Below are 18003 nucleotides of genomic sequence, written 5' to 3'. Positions count from 1 at the left end.
TAAGAAAGAACAATCAATTTAGATAGATTTGTATTTCTACTTATAAAACACTTAACAAGGAACCAAGTCTCATCAACCATTTTAGATTAGAGTGCCTAATTCATTTCTGACTTTCTCAATGGATACCAGATTGACAGGATCTGATATAACGGAAATCACCATGTGGGCATCATGAAAACAACATTTCCTTTAGGTTAATCTGCAGCCTTTTAAAGCCATTTGCTTTAGACAAAACAAACACATACCTTGGAAAAAAACAAAAAAAACAAAACACAACTACATAGCACCTCAGGTACATGTGAAAACAGAAGGACACAAAAAAAAAAAAAAAAAAAAAAAAAAAGGGGGGGGGGGGGGCACTAAGAGAAGCTAAGATATGCTGCACACTGAAGCCAGGAAAAGTTGAAGTATACGGAAAATAAGCACTCGGGGGAATACAAGAATGCAAAGAGATACAAGTGGGAAAAAGACACCATGAGTAGAGGGGGGGGGGGCCAAAAACAAGCTAGGCTTCAACAAAACATGCAGTTCTTTGTTCTTAAGTGGCCCACTCCAAGTTTTCATACACACTATAACAGTGTAATTCACAATGCACGCATGCGGCGCCTGCTGAAAGGCTCCTCTGTATTCACCCACAAAGAAACTATTCAGCACATTTTGTCACAACATACAGAACACACTTTCACCAGCTACGCTCGAGCAACAGAAAGGCCAATCAATTTGTCAGCTTGATGCTAACAAAGCTACAACTAGAATTTACACTACTGTACAACATCTTACCCTGCAGATACACGGACAAATGCATTGAGCTGATGATGAGGGGAGGAGAGGGGGCTTTTTGTGTGCTTTACCGTTTTAAAGTGTAATACCTTTAGTCCTGTGCACACTCCTTGTGGCTACACATGAGAAGAGTCTGAGCAAGGAGTTCCAGGGTGGAGCTTGCAGCGATACACTAGCTGGCTTCGATTTCACTTGTACCACAGACATAGAGGTAAAGCATTTATACGCTCCCTTTGCGCCATATTTCTCTGGCCTTTTCCATGGAAACCACACAGTGTTACTGCTGCCCCAAACACACGACAAAACACAGGATCATGTTTCATCCTCCTGCTCACCCATTTGAGAAGAACAAGTTCATGAGGGTTGGGGTAAGCTGAAATGAAAGAACTGTGTCCAGAGAGGCAAACTGATCCTTAATAGCTGGTAAAATGAGTTCTCAGAGGAGATGGCACAACAGAGTGGCCAAGGCTGGAAAGAGAGAGGGAAAAACGAAACAAAAAAAGTAGGTCACCGATGTTTTCACTGCAATGCTTCGACACAAACCATCAGATTTGTTTTCTGTTAAAATTAAAACCTTGAAAATCAAGTCTGTAAGCAGTCTGTTGGTGTGTGGTCAGTCAGCCACTCCCTTGTTTCTCCCTAATCGGTCAATACAGGAACAGACAGCAAAGCAAGGCAGTTTAGCCAACTCACAGTAGAGTTTCTTCAACACTGGATAATTATCCTTTAGCAAGTTCCACCTTTGTTTCTCCTGGTGCCAAATTTTCAGGAACTGTTTGGCACTACACCACTGCAGCATCTAACAGGTACAAATGCATCCAACAACCACCTTGTGAAATTGTAGGTTTGCTGGGGGGGAGGAACATTTCCCACAGTCAAACAGGGGTGATTTTGATAGAAAAACAAATCCTGTCCAGTGTACTTGAGTTGGAAGGTAGAAAAAATATATATAAAAGTTTGATAGGAAAAAGCTCTGCTTTTTTGGTTTCTTAAGATGATAAGACTTGCGAGAGAAGGAAACAAAGAAAGTGTCCCAAATAAAGTCACTCCCTCACTGAGCGAAGTTCTCTCCGTCCAAGAGTGTGGTTGGTGTCGCTGCTGCTGGGTGCGTTTGTGAGAAAGACAGAGAGCAAAGCTAAGCCGGCATCCAATGTCAGTCCAAACAGCAGCCTCGCTCACACCCTCCCCGCTCTCCCCTGACACTCCCTACCCAAACACATAACCCTCTCTCCTCAAACAGCTGACACTTGACAAATTTTATTTGCACCTGAAAATATACATACAGAAAGTATACAGACAGTGTATGTACACGTCTGTATACTTTCTTGCATTTTTTCCTGCCTCAAGCTCGCGTATTTCGCTCCCCTTCTTAGGTGGACATTCCTTCTCTCGCTCTCCCACTTGTGTTTCTTTCTCTCTGCCCCCTCCGTTCCACTGCCTCTGTGGTTAAGCAAGTCTCAGATTTCAGCCTCATCTGGCTGCAGGCTGTACCACCAGCTGCCCTCACTGACACCATACCTCACTTTCTCACTGCCTTTTCTCTTCATTCTGTTCTATCGACTTTCACCCTCACATTGCTTGCCACAGTGCAGCAGGTCTGTGCATAGCATTAAGCACTCAAACACTAAATCAGCAGATTCAAACAAAATGATGGTCTCTGTAGCTTAAACAAGTCAAACAAGAAACTTTTTTAAATCCAGGTCTGTTAGTCAATTTTCTCCTCCTACAAACAGGACCATATTCTCTTTAAAAAAACAAAAAAAAAAAAAAAAAAAAAAACCACAAACACAAACACATGTGTATAACTGAGCCAACTAAGAAGGGAAGCAAGATTTAAAAAACAAAAAAAACAAAAAAAACCTAAATATTACTGTGAGCTGCAATCTGTCAGCAGGAGAGAAAGTGATAGTTAGCTTAGTGCACAGGGAAACACAGACCCGGTTCACATGCAGCACTCGAGTGCGTCTTGGTGATCTGATCCCATATGGACAGATCTAAACACAGATGTAACTGCCCCCAAACACGATGACTCACGGACTCTGCTTCTGGCCACCATCGTGGCCGACAATAATGCGAGCAATGACGTAGAACGACTGCTGTATAGTGTGTGCTGTGCCTGCAAGTACTGCCAAAAGTGCACGTCTATTTTTGAACTGCAAAATAAATCACAAATGATATTCGGGTTATGAAGAGATTCAAACTTTAATACCTTTTTATAAAACGAACTCTGCTTACAAGAAGACAGTATATGTGATGGATGATGCTTCTGTGTCTGAAAAGTGAAGCAGATGCACAACTTCCTTAAACCTGCGTTCTTTTTATATGTCCACCAACGGAGCAATAACTGCAATTGAAAAGAAACGTCCAGTACAAGTCTGAGAAAACAGCCCTTGCACGTGCCCTCAGTAAAGACTTTCCTGATCAATCTCTGTGCTCAGCCTCTCAAAAGTCCATTTTGCATGTGTATGGTCACTTAAGTTTCACAAAAGAGGATTATCCAGGGTACGCTCACTGTAACAATTTGTGACAAGTCTGAACCACATGCTTCTGGTTTCACAGTCACACCTACCTCATGCCGTCCCTTTCCCAGCCTGTATGTGGACACTAAGCCCTTTCTTCTATACTCTGTGTGACAATGGCAGATAGAATTTAAGGGCACATCTTTGACAGGTCGTGCCAATTCACTTGATTTTTAAGTTACTTGCGTGGTAGTAAAACAAATCGGACTGTAAAAGGAAAGGACAGCGTCATTTCATATGGAAATGTGGGCTTGTGCTTTACTCTATCCTGTCTTACAACCCCTCACCAAGGCATGCCTTTCACATCTCCAACTCACTGATCTTGTTTCAGTTCATTGATATGCTATTGGCATGACAAAATGCAAAAATCTGCACTACTGAAGGATGTTTAAGGTGTAAATAGTTTCTCTTTCCATCCTCTCCTCTGTAGCCCCTGTGGATGTAGGGGATTACATGTTTGGGTCGCCAGTGATGAACTGCTGCCTGGTCCAGATGGCTCATTGTTGTATATATTGCCCTTGCCCCTTTTAATAACACAATTTGGGCATTGGCTACTGTCACTAGCTCTGTTTTACAGCCCACATTGTGCATGCGTGTTACAGCGGTCTCTCTTTGCGCCTGTATTTCTTCTACTGCTGCCAAGTTTCTGACTGTATTCGGTTTATATTGTCTGGCAATAATGCGAACAGATGTGGCGTAACCACTGAGAAAAGATTACAGCAGAGGCAGTACGGTAGCATGCCCCATGTCTCGCTCGTGGTTTAGTCAGTATAGTCAAAAAAAAAAAAGGGTGATTTTTTTTGGGGGGGGGCAGACGAGAAAATTAACACTCAAGTGTGATCAGTTCAGTGACATACTCAACAATAGGTACACTACACTGATCATCATAGAGAGGGGTGGTGAATAGAAAGGAAAATGCCTGTAGGTCCTTTAAAAATGCACTTATTTGAATTTTAGGTCTCTGAAATTGTTTACAAGATATTTGAATATGTCCTACAAGTTGCATTAATATTAGTCTTACTTCCATCTGGGTCTTGGGGAACAATATTAATCACTAATACACATTTTTCGACATCGCAAACTATCAAAAGGATGTCTGTCTAGTAGATAGCAATGTATTGTGAGGTAGCGCCATGCCCTCTTGGGTTTTAAATGCACCTTAGAACACACATGCATCAACACTACATATGAGCGGGCGGAGGGAGGTTTGGAGTCTTCACACACCCCCGTTCTCTGTTGCCTGCTGGAGCGGGGGTCTGGGAGGAAGAGTTGGCCGTCCGATTGGGGTCTGGAATGTGGGGCCTCCTTGCTGCTGCCGCCGAGTCGGGGCGGTCTGCTTCTCTCCACCCCAGGGGAAAGGGTAACACTACCTGGGTCTGGGTGCAGTTTCCCCCTCCAGGGGCAAGGGTACCTAGACCTGCTTGGGTCTAGGTATGCTTGGGGAGTGTGATTGTGTGTACAGGGTTAACATGGCTACTACTTCAACTTTTAACTTTAAAAACCCATTTCTGCATACACTACTTTCATCTATGACAAGTGCAAAATCTGTGAGATCATGACACTGAAAGAACCTGGGGGGACCGTTTGTGGACATTCAGTCCCAGTTTTAAAACCTTTACACATCTGAGTAGCAAACTGCACCAGCATCCATTCTACCTACAAAACAGTCTAAAACTGGAGTTTGTGTCCAAAAAACAAAAAAAAAAAAAAAAAAAAAAAAAAAAAAATTCAGACAAAAATGATTGCACTGATGAACACGCACAGAGCAAAGCAGGCAGTTGGCTAATGGTTCCTTTTAGCCTTTAAACAATGTTCACATAACTTAGTTGATTGTGTGTGCAATTGTTCTAAGATGCTCTCTTGCATAGGTGAACTAACAGCAGGCTGTCACTGTGCATTCCTCGGCTCTGATTTCATAAAAAACATATTTAAAGATTTGCAAGACCCTTTCCACTTCTGTTTACAAACATTGTATTGTCTCTACTGAATGTAAAATTCTCAGAGGTAAAACATTGGCAGACCAAAAGAAAACAGAAAAATGCCACCAAATACAAATTGAAATTACCGTAATTGTCGGGCTATAAGCTGCTACTTTTTGCACAAGCTTTGAACCCTGCGGCTTTTAGTCAGGTGCGACTTTTCTATGGATTGTCCATGATTTTTGTCATATCGTAAGACGATTTGTTTTGTTTGTTCCGCTGTTGTACGGCACTACGTTGCCTGGCGGAAGGGCATGTGATCAGACACACAGTATCTGGGTTCAAGAGTGGTATGTTGGTCACGTTTTCATCCGCCAGGCAACATAGTGCCGTACAAGTAGCGCGAAAAACAAACTTCAAATTAACGCTACGCATTCAGCGGGAGTCGTGGATGACGAGCGGCGATAAACTTGCGAAAAGCAAGTTATGCTCAACTCCACCGGTGGAATCTGACAGCGTGGAAAAGTGTGAAAACATCCATGATCACCAACGGATTTCGAAGGGCTGGACTGCTGCATGATGGAGAGGAGGACACCGCCACGGCCCTTCTGAGGGTGTTTGACTCTGACAACGAGGATTTCTTTGGTTTTGTAAGTGACAACGAAGGAGAGAAGCTGAGAGTGGATGACGTAGCCATCCTGAGCCTGTTCGTATCCGACACTGGAGAAGAGGACTTTGGTGGTTTTAGTGCGCAGGAAGATGGTGGTAAATGACTTGACTTTTCTTCTTGTTAAAGCCGTGTCACTGCACCTGAGCCTAAAAGGTAGTCTGAATCCATTTTTCTGGTGTGTTGTAGGTTATTGTTATGTACTACATTTGTTACTCATTTATGAAGCACAGTACATGTTTCGTACTTGTAATTACCGCTACTTGTACATATACCTAAAAAGTTATGCAAATATGTACCCGTAACTTGTTTTTCAAAATATTAATAAAAGTGATGTCTCCAAACAGCCATCTCTTTCCTGACAATTCCCTTTGTGCATATTCTCTTACATATGATAAGTCAACATTGAAACACCTGCGGCTTTTAGTCAGGTGCGGCTAATGTATGTACAAAACAGGATTTTCCCCTGATTTTAGCTTGTGCGGCTAATATTCAGGTGCGCTTTGTAGTCCGGGAAATACGGTAATTACACAGTAACATTAAGAAGACCCTCTTCATTACGATGCATTATACTTCAATACAAAGGGTCAATCGTTGTTCAAAGTGCACATCCGGACCAAATGTGCGTTTGGCATTTTGAAGGAGAAAGAATATCATGTTGCAACCACACTTTCACTTCAAAAACAAACTACACAGCAAGGCACTTCCACTTCAGTCTGTGAATGCTCACTAAAGAGACGACCTTTGGCATGTTATTTCGATCTTCATCTGCAAATTAAGTGCCACCTACTTCAAAGACAGGGCCAGTCTTAATATACATATTAAAAAGACACAATGTTTAAAAAAAAAAAAAAAAAAAAAAAAAAAAAAAAACAACCACAACCTGAAGTAGAAGCACCACAAATAAACATGCAGGTGTATCTATGCATTTACTGAGGCACCATGCATGATCCTACAGCTCCTATGCTAGAACTTTAAAGCAGGCTCAATTCTCATTCAATCAAGGCAACAGGTTGCATATATGCATAAAACTGTAACCATTAATAATAATAATAATAATAATAACAACAATAATAATAACAATAATATCATCATCATCATCCACCAACTACAGTTTGATTTCATAGTGCTACAGAAATGGAATGGACTGATTTCAAAATCCAGACCCAGTCAACAGTTGGCTCTTTCCCATAGCAGGAAAAACAACTTGGGAACAATGCAGCCTAGCAGCTTGTTACCATGGAGAAGCCACACAGAACAGGGATATCAAGGTGGAGGCAAAACCAACCACACAGACAGACACAGACCCTATCTTGTGTGTTAGCACCTAATATAGAAATACACACAGAGATAAAACAAGCAGGGACTCCCTTTGGCATTAGTAGCAGATCTAGAATTACCTCACTGTTAGTGAGCCGATGACTCACTGCTCTCTTTCTCACATTCACACACCGCCAGTATTAGGTTGGACAAAAACAGCTGTCATGCTTATAATTTTTTTCAACGCCAGCTGCTAAAGTTGTGCCAGCACAGTAGAAGATGCAAAGATCTCCTAAAAAGTTCAGTCACAGACTTGTCTTCACACACATCAACATTTATATTTAAAAAAAATAAAAATAAATCTGTTATTGTCAAATTTCACATGTAATTAGTCAACAAAAGGACAACTTGGTATACATCTCAAGTTCACCCTTGCTGTAAGACTGTCAAAGATAATATTTCTTAAAAATACATTTCTCGTCTCGTGTCATATTAGAGGTGGGCGATATAAACGATATAAATTTGGCCAACGATAGAGCGATATAGTCAAAATCTCTATCGCGATAGCACATGTTGATGATGTCATCAAGCTCCGCCTGCCTGTTTTGGTCGAAAGCATCGCAGCGGCTAAAACCATTATCATCTGCAAATTCTGGCGGGCGACAGTCATAGCAAAGAGATGAAGCACTTTTGAAATATGGGGAAAGCCAAAAACTGCACTTCCTCCACTTCCGTAACATTGATTCATTAATGTTGAATTCTCTCGCAGCTGTTCTATTCCCATGTTGTTGCAGTATATAGAGATTGAAAATGTGACGTCATTCAGGGGTAAAACCGCAAAGGATTCTGGGAACTCGTGGCAAGAGGTACTAGCGCACGCAGGCTTTCAATTGAAATCAGTTACACAGCGATAAAAAGAAAACACAAAAAAAATGGCAAGAAGCTGTTGTATTATTAACTGCAATAGCCGGTCGCATGACAGCCACGGGAAGCCGAGGTGTAAAGAGATCGGTTGTTATCGGATTACGTCGTTGAAGAGAAATTGTTCGAGCCATGTTTCCGAAGTAACAAAGAGGCGACGGATGGCCTGGATTGCAGCTATTCAAAGACCAAATATAACGTCCTAGAACACTCCAGCTCACAGGTTAGTCTGCTCCAAAGCATTTCCACAAAGGTCAGTGTTTTGTAGTAGTTAATGTCATTTTTCATAACATAATTGGTGATATAGGTTACAAGCAAGTCTGGCGCTGAACAGAAATTGTCGCTCCTGTGTTTATTGTGCATAAATAGTGAATTGTCCCGACACAATATTGTGTTTCGCTTCTGTTATTACCATGGTACATTGACAAAAACATACTTTTATTCACAGGATAAAACAGTTGTTTTGTATCACTAATTGACCAGTGCGATTACAACATACAATATTATTGTCACTGCTACATTTCTGTAATGTGAACCAGAAATTATTTCCACTACTAATTAATTACCTTTGAGTAGAGCTGGGCGATAGAACGATAACGATATGTATCGCGATATAACTTTTACTCGATAGAGAAATTAAGCTATCGCGATAGACCTCGCCGCTCTTGTCCTCAAAAAAAAAAAAAAAAAAAAAAGTCAGCCAATCCAAATTAAGTAGCGCAGAGCCGAACCAATCACAGCCGCAGCGTCACGTCGCGTGACTTGTTACGTACAGCACAAGTGCCAAGCCGCACGTGTGTTTGTTTGGGAAGCAGCCAGCGGGTAATGGAGCCAGCGCGTAATGGAGGAAATGAGTGACCGAAGAGAAAACAGATGATGGTTCCAATGCCGGAGAGATTGTCAAACGGAAGAGCCATAGAAGTTCCGTAGTGTGAAGGTATTTCGGCTATTTCAAGTCTGACAAAAAACAGAGTAGCGTGCACTGTAAATTGTGCCGAAAGCAAGTCTGGAAATACAATAAACTGGTGCATGCGTCACACTGTGCGCCACGTTATTGTTTCGGTGAAATGAATTTCTACAATACTGTTACTGTTAATTCTACTCTCTGCAGTGTTTAAATGCTTACATATACACACAGTTACTGTCCCTCCACACATACGACTCTGTTCTGCTTCTATGCCCCAGCTTTGTTTACTTTTTCCCACCGAGGCTTCTAGACTTCTGATTGGCCAACATTTCGGCACGGTTAGGAATCTAGCGCCCCCTGCTGCTTTGGCATGTTCATAGCAGCGTTTTCCTTCATTTCTGCCTTTATGTGTGGACGGGATTATTTTTTAAAACGAAAACTGAAAATCTCCGTTTTCAAAAATACCCGTGTACGCGTGGACGTAGCCTCAGTCTCTGACTGGAAGCGCTAATTCGTCATTCGGCTTTTGTCAGACTAAAGTAACTGTTAAAACTGTTTGAAAAGCTAAGCTATACAACAAGGAGAGATTGAGAATTTCCTTTTAGTTCTCAGTTTATTTGATATTGACAAAAGTTAGTCAGTTTTGTCTGTTCTTCTGTAAAACAAACTAAGATTTATTTTTAGAATTAATATTTTGTTTCTAAGTGGAATTGACAATTTAGTAGTCTGTTTCGTTTGTTCTATTTTGAAACTTAAACGCTTTAAGTTTCAAAATAGAACAAACGAATTTTAGGCAATATCGCCCAGCCCTAAGTCATATGACACTACGCATGCATGCACAAGCACACAGGTAGTCAGGTGACAGCAGGAGCAGCAACAGAAGTAGACAGGCAGCTCTGATGGACCAAATGAATTTTGAATTTCAAATACAAGACGAGTCAGCTAAGCTTTCAAGAAAAAGGGTGGAATGTGATGCTAATTAAACCAACTGGCCAAGAACTAACAGCAAAAAGGGTCTACTGCTGGAAAGAGAAGAGGCACATCAAATGCACACCACCGTTTGAGGTTCAAGCACAGTGTTTCCCAAAAAGACAACACCATGGGGAACCAGGGTCAGTCTTCCCAAGCACAGGAAGCATCATAACATAATACAGCTGACAACAGCATGAAAGCAAAATGAGGTCTGCACACACTTATGTTATTTGGGAAACACTGCAAGTAAAAGTACTGAGGTAAGGCAGTCAGCAGCAATTGACCTTTCAAGTATACTGAGTGCAGGAACGTGCTGGCAAACATACCTGGGAGTGTTACCCGAGGAAAGTCTGTGGGAAACTAGAATTCGCAGTGAAGACAGGTTTAACCATCAGAACAAGCAGTATGTGCCCGTTCAACATTGCCCGTGAGCACACATACGTGGTTACGTTATCCTCAGTTCAGAAGTCAAATACAAAAGACAACTGGCAGAATTAAAAAGGTAATCATTTCTTATGTTGAGCTGAAGCTGAGAGTTGCACACAACGACAATCATCTTCATGTTTGATTACCCAACGTATTGTGGTGGAAACCTGGCACTGCCGTGTCTAAGATGAGTACAATAAAACAAAGCACCAGCATCTGAGAAATTTCTGAGCCAACAAGCAGAACCCTCGCTGGGTAAGCTAAGACAATAGGCTGCAGGTTGTTTCTTTGGTCATCAAAAAAAATAATCCCATAGAGTTTGTAGTCCTTTTCCTCAACAAGCGTGTGTGCATGCGAGGCGGGAGGGATTGGCCGGACATCCACTTCTGTCACCGTTTTAACAATGGCTGGTTGCTGCATAGTGGTCAAATGGTTCAGACATTTCCTGCCTTTAACTCCAAGTGCTATTCCACTGAGAGCAAATACTGCATTAGAGATTTGATAAAAGAAATATTTAACAACATTTTACATTGGTCAGAATAAACAAACCCATTCCAGATGGAACCTCTTAAATACAGTCTGTAAAATGAAAGATGAAAAAGCAAGCTTTTATTTTCTTGCATTTTAATGAGCTTTGGGATTTCACAAGGATGAGTCTTTCCTATCAATGACATAAATCCTTTGATCCTGGCATCTGTCAGCTTTCATCCACATATGAAAACCACCCTGGGGGCTACAATACCAAGTGACTAAGCCTCTCTGAAAGCTATGGAAAACCCTTGGGTCAAAACAAGTTCATCTCTACTGCTGCATTACAGACAACCAACACTTAACTGTGGCAGTCAGCAGAAACCAAGAAGGATCATACATACACGTGTACATGCTGTGTTTCTTTTCCCTGCCAAATGCAGTTAGATGGACTAAAGACATGTTATAGCTGGACAAACTTTATCAACCAGTTAAAACAGCGCAGTGCATACATATGGGTGTGTAAGGTCTCTGAAAGAAAAAGGTTCTCTGATTTTGTGGTCTGCAGCAAAATGAGAAAAATTTCAGTGTGTAAAGAAGTGTTTTTAAGGTACAATGCAGAACTTGTATCTAGCATCTAAGTGCAGCCCAATAACTGGTTTTCAAGGAGAGGGGAGATTAATTATAGTGAACTGAAATCAACCACATCCTGACAGAAGATATTTAAATACAAGTTGCAATTATTAAAACCTGTATTGCAATTCCCAATTACAGTGTAACAGACTCCCACCTCCCAATCAATACCCTGTATCTCTCATGTTTATAACATGCTGAAAAGACCATATTTTTCCAACTGTAGGGCAGATCATGTACTTCCAATAATTTGCATCTCAAGATAATGAGACGCTACACCTGACCAGACCGACATCTGCCGTGTAATCTTACTGTAAAATCTCAAATACTGTTTCAAGCATGACACACAAGTCCAGCACTTCGGAGGTTGGAGGCCTGTTTAGAGAGTATTTAATTTGTCAAAAGCTGAAAGAATTAAACAGTCACATTGGGGGGGGTTTTTGGTAATACAATCCCAGAGTTTTACAACTAGTGCATCCCTTTGTCTAGGTTCATTTAATTACGTTTTATTTGGTCTTACTCTGTGAGGAGCTATGGGCTGCACGTCTGTATGCAAAGTGCTACATAAACAGTGGTATGGCTTTATTATTTGATTGACCTCGGCTTAGATCCATCCAGCCTGAGCAGAGGTTTTGTAAAGTAGGGCAACAACTGTGATCAATATGGAGGTTGCTTTTTTAAGCCAACTTCAGCGAAAGGTCATATTGTGATACCACTGTGCATCTGTCCACAGCCCTAATTCATAACTCATCTACAGGTGTCCACGTAAACGACTACGTGATCGCTCAACTACTGCTCATGCAATGCAAACTGCAGTGAACATGTAACGATGGCGATTAGAGCCCTTTAATAATCAATAACGACCAGGAGCTGACATTAGTCTTATAATAGACAAGTCAAACACGCCGACTCCGACTGTAACCTTTACTTGGAGTAAACATTAGTCATCACTTCCTCTACAGCCGTTATGCCAGCAACAGTGCTACACAAAACAATGCCACGACGAGTTTCTGTTGACCTGGTCTAACCTACTTTGAAAGCAAAATGGCCTTGTCTTTGCAAGGCAGACAACGGCGTATCCTAGCAAACAGTTTCCACTGCAGGCACACAAGGCCTCGTCTTGCCGTAAAGCAGTATCCCACAGCTTACTAGCTAGCTGAGTCGGTGAGTTTGTTAGCTTAGCTGGTGTGTGAACATGCTAAGAAACGGTACCCTTCCATTTCCCCCCACTCACACCAGTTAGTAAACGTTAACAACAACGTTTAGTCGCTACGCGTGTCAACCCGTTAACCACTGCAGGCAAGAGGCGTTTAAAAGATCAGCAAACAAGCCGGACAGTAGGCTAGCTAACCGCCAGCATTATTAGCACTGCGCTAACGAAGGAAGCTAGCGTCTGCTCTGCTAGTCAACGGGGCTGTTGTTTTCACCGACACACACTCCACTCGAAAATCTGATGTTTCACTGTCTGCGGCACACCCGCTTACCTCGAAAGAATTATCCTTCAGTTCACCACGGAGAAACAGGTGAATGTGTGGCACCGGGACAGACACAGGATCCCTCTCTGTCGTCGTTTGCTCGATGTACACATTGGCTCAGCTCCTGGAACAGAGACGAGACGGCAGGCGTTAAGTACCAGCCGCTCAGAGCGCGCACAGTTAAGTTTGCCACGGGAGCGCGCCTTGCACGAATTGCAGGTTGCTCGAAATGGTTCAATTTTATAATAATAACAATAATGCGAAAATAAATATACGCATATATGATTGCATCCCACACAATTTACTGCATATCTTTTGAAGCTGTTTCACATTATGAAAATATTCTCACCGTTTACAAAGAATATTAACGCATGCTCACACTTGTACTATCGCCTTAAAATCAAGGCTCGTCTAGCAGGTTCTCACCTTAGTTTCACTTCATTATACTATTCGCCTGCATCTTGTATCTGTACTGGATTTGATCTCTTGCCTCTCCGCTATAATGTAAGTGAAGGAAACTGCACATATGCTTAAACCAACAAGTCCCACAGATAATCCTTAGAAATTGGACATTTAAATCAGCAGTTTTAATGAAAAAAATAGCAAAGGGTTTTAAAAAGAGACTTTGGACAGGTATAGCGAAGATTGAGGTCAATCTTGATGCTGGACACATGTAACTGGCTGGGATTAAGATTTAGAGGTCGTGTTGTTTCTTTCATAGCAATCTGGACATAAGGGAAGCCATCACCACGCCCCCCCCCCCCCCCCCCTCACACACACACACACACACACACACAGCCATCTACCATCAGGAGGGATGAGGGGTAGGAGGGGGAGCTAAATAGTAATGTGAGGTGGGGGTGGGAGGAGCTGCTGCGCAGGCTGGGATTACAGAGAAGGATTGGTTATGCAAGTGTGTTGTCCCAGTAGGCAAGCTGCAGCAGGAGCAAACAGTAGGCTGAGAGACACTCAGACAGCAAGAATAGTAAGAGAAACAGCAGACCTTTGTAAATATAATCCTGCTGTCCTCCCGTAAACAGTGGCTATAAGCCTTCTACTGTAACCGGGCAGAGTGCAACACATTTTCTTTGTAAATACATGAAGTACACCATCATTGCATGCACACCAGAAACAACTTCTCACATTTAGGGTATCACATGTGCATTTAAATATAACAGCTTACTTTGGACACATATACATCACATGCGCACTTCTTCTCTAAACAAAAAACACAAAAGAGTATCTCTGCTTTTTTGGGTCAGTTACTGTAGAAACAGAACTCAAGAGAAAATACAGAGTACTGGAGAAATATAAAGAGGGTATGACATTTTTATAAGGACACAATAAAAGACAGTGGGATGTCAAATGTCTGAATTCGGTCAATTATGAGGATGTCCCTTTTTTCATCATTTAGCTAGGAAAAAACCAATCTACCAATTGTGAATGCACTGGAGGCACTCATTAAGCCCATTTCTTTATATTAATTAGAGGAATAGAGCAAGCAAATAAAAAGGAATGGAACTACAGAGAGCACCAAGGAGAATGTGGGAGAGGGGCTGGGGAAGGAAGACAAGAGGAAGTGGAGCAATCCAAACCCATGAGAATGTTAAGCTGTGCTGGTATGCTAGAGGAATTTGAATTTCTTGGTCGGACATAACAACATGCACAGTTTTTTTTTTTCCTTTAGCAAAGTGAGAAAGAGAAAAGGGTGGAGGGAAGACGCCAAAAAGAAATGTGGAAGGAAGAGATAGTTTGAAGAGGAGAGGCAGAAAATAGAGTTTAAGAGAAAGGGAGGAAGGAAGTTGTGAGACAAGGATAATGGATGTAATGCAAATGGGAGAAGAGTATGGAGAAAGAGGATGGGAATGGAGGGGTATGTGGGAACGGGGGGAGTGTTAAAAGAAACGAAGGAGGAATTGGGTGAGTGAGAGCTGGCAGAATCATCAGCACATTCCAGACATAATGTTGTTTGGCAGTAGATTGTTATGCTGAAATCAAAGCAAGTTAGTAGCTGTGCATTGGCCAAGATCCTCTCCGAAAAACTTGTTTGCTGCTGTCTGGAAGCCTGGTCAAGTGGAAAACCTTGACCGGGCTGTATGGGCAGAAATCTGTGCCATCAGAAACTGAATTTGAATAAGTTCAATTTGAATTTGAATTGCTCAGATTGAATCTGAATTGTAACTTGAATAAATGCTTTTGAAAACTGAATTTGAATTAGTCTAATTTGAAATTGAATTTATGATTTGAAAGTGATCATCACTAAATTGAAATTGAATTTTATATTTTGAAAATGAATTGTATTGCTTTGAAACTGCATTTTATCCTTTAAAAATTCAGCTCTCGAATAATTTCAGTCTCACTTCTCACCATTCAGTTTCAGTTCTACAATTCAGTTTCAGTTCCAAAATTCAGTTTTTTGGAACTTACATCCGGTTCCGGTTCAAGCGCAGATTAATAGAACTACGTTTTACTAGCGGACCGAAAGTGTTACTGACGGGAATCTACAGCGTCTTGAGCTGAATTAAGACTTCAGAAGTCATTCGTCATGTCGAATGACCAGCGGATAAACTCTCAGGTTGGTAATAAATGTATTACATGTATAAGAACAAGCGTCATGTTAACAAATGATAGCCGTACAGTAACTGTTATGCTTATTGTAGCTGTTAGCTAAAAACGCTAATTTAGCGTAGTTTGCCCTGAATTCAGCTTTGACAACAAATATGATCGACTGTTTCTAGTAGAATTCCAAAGTTGTCATCTTGTACCCTCTCAGAGTACCCCCTCTGTATGCTTGCAGAGACCCCTACAGTAGGGAAACATTTAGCTTTATTTATGTCTTACACAGCATCCCAACTCTTTAGCTAACTTAATAACTTTAGCTAAAGTGAATAGTTAGTCTAATTCATTAGTGCAGCTTTACTGGGTCACCTCTGTTTGAAGTGATACAACTATCACTGTGTTTAACTACCATAATAATTCTTAGGGTACTGAGTGCATGCTTAATTAGATTTTTTTTTTTTTAAACATACTGCTCCATTACTATGTTTGACAGGCTGAAGTTGTTGGGTCACCTCCTAAATCGACCATCTTTTACAGGTGTTTTGTGCCAGAAATGGAGTGTCCACTGAAGACTGAAGATACTGAATCTCTACGCCTTGCCATTGATCCCTCTTGTGCCTTCATCTAGACAAGAGACATTAACTTAACCACTCTCATATGCTCTGTACCTACATCACCTTCCCTGACAGTCGTAGCTTGGCTCATCTGAGGGTGAAATTATAAGAATGTGTTATTTTGCAAAGTGCTCTCTCGGGTTCCTAAATAAAATATGGCATTGAGGTCATTTCTTTTGAATTAATCCCTTCGTCTGAAATATAAGAACCTCTCCTGGTTTTAATGGCACTTTGGATTTCTTTACTTTCTGTTCCACTTCCAAACCCAAATGGATGCTGACAAGCTGCCACAGTAACATGGAAGAGGGAAAGACGTTGGAAAGGACTACTACAAATAAACCTAATGCCTAACAATGAAAAGTGTAAAATAAGAACAATAATAATAATAAAGATAAAAGATGAAGTAACAAGTTTTTAGTTTTTTTGTTTATTCCAAATGATCATCCAGATGTCTGTGACGTGATGACAAACACCATAATGGAAGGCCTTAGTTATCACATGCTTAAACTCATATTTTTGCATATGCTGAACAGGCAGTCAGACATGCTGTAACTGTGTGGTAGAAAACAGCATGAACACCATACGGCAGGGGTCTCAAACTCCAGTCCTCGAGGGCATGGAAAAGTTGCATGACACTTTGACCCTTGAGGACTGGAGTTTGAGACCCCTGTCATATGGAATATGACAGGTGTGGTTGAACTGCATGAAGACTCTGAAGTTTCTCTTCTCTTCTGGCAGGACAGGAATGTGGCCTTGTCCTTTGAGCCACTGTAAGGATGTACTTAGAGTAGAACTGGACTGTCACCGGCCTCAGGCTCTTCACCCTTTTCAAAGACAAAGCAGTCATTTAGATAAAATATTAGGTATTGTTTACCTGTAAATGCACAAAGAGAATTTAGAAATGTAATTATTGTCAAGAGTGAACAAGCACTGATAGTGTAATCTACAGCTGTGGCCAAACGTTTAGAGAATGAGAAGTGTTGTTTGCTTATTTACAAAGTTTGCTGTTTCAGTGATAGTTGTATATCATATTATATCACTTCAAACAGAGGTGACCCAGTAATGCTGCACTAATGAATTAGACTAACTATTCATGTTAGCTAAAGTTATTAAGTTAGCTAAAGAGTTGGGATCCTGTGTAAGACATAAATAAAGCTCAAATACAAAGGTTTGGGCACCGTTTTGCATGTTTCCCTACTGTAGGGGTCTCTGCAAGCATACAGAGGGGGTACTCTGAGAGGGTCCAACATGACAACTTTGGAATTCTACTAGAAACAGTCGATCATATTTGTTGTCAAAGCTGAATTCAGGGCAAACTACGCTAAATTAGCGTTTTTAGCTAACAGCTACAATAAGCATAAAAGTTACCGTACGGCTATCATTTGTTAACATGACGCTTGTTCTTATACATGTAATACATTTATTACCAACCTGAGAGTTTATCCGCTGGTCATTCGACATGACGAATGACTTCTGAAGTCTTAATTCAGCTCAAGACGCTGTAGATTCCCGTCAGTAACGCTTTCGGTCCGCTAGTAAAACGTAGTTCTATTAATCTGCGCTTGAACCGGAACCGGATGTAAGTTCCAAAAAACTGAATTTTGGAACTGAAATTGAATTGTAGAACTGAAACTGAATGGTAAGAAGTGAGACTGAAATTATTCGAGAGCTGAATTTTTAAAGGATAAAATGCAGTTTCAAAGCAAATCAATTCATTTTCAAAATATAAAATTCAATTTCAATTTAGTGATGATCATTTTCAAACCATAAATTCAATTTCAAATTAGACTAATTCAAATTCAGTTTTCAAAAGCATTTATGCAAGTTACAATTCAGATTCAATCTGAGCAATTCAAATTCAAATTGAACTTATTCAAATTCAG

At 41.0% G+C, this 18003-nt stretch overlaps 1 protein-coding gene across 3 annotated transcripts in view; it reads right to left on the bottom strand.

The window, feature by feature from the left end:
- siah1 (siah E3 ubiquitin protein ligase 1) overlaps window positions 1-13116 on the bottom strand; it is a 37310-nt gene extending 24194 nt beyond the window's left edge. For 2 of the 3 annotated variants that reach the window (XM_086297848.1, XM_086297847.1), the window contains exon 1: window positions 12957-13116. Coding sequence is in view for 1 of the 3 variants with exons in the window: in XM_086297849.1 (XP_086153975.1) it covers window positions 870-987 (118 nt within the window). In the remaining 2 variants the exon portion in view is untranslated. Of the gene's footprint in view, window positions 1-869; window positions 1856-12956 lie in introns of those variants that run through there. The other variant, XM_086297849.1, reaches the window with a different exon arrangement.
- Window positions 13117-18003: the final 4887 nt, after the last annotated feature.

Source organism: Aulonocara sp. 'chitande type north' Nkhata Bay, linkage group LG7 (genome assembly GCF_057382095.1).
Source record: "Aulonocara sp. 'chitande type north' Nkhata Bay isolate Kocher_YH1m ecotype deep benthic linkage group LG7, A_spYH_male_GT1.1, whole genome shotgun sequence".
Classification (NCBI taxonomy): domain Eukaryota; kingdom Metazoa; phylum Chordata; class Actinopteri; order Cichliformes; family Cichlidae; genus Aulonocara; species Aulonocara sp. 'chitande type north' Nkhata Bay.
The sequence above is the reverse complement of the archived record's forward strand: the minus strand, read 5'-3'. Positions and strand labels throughout refer to the sequence as shown.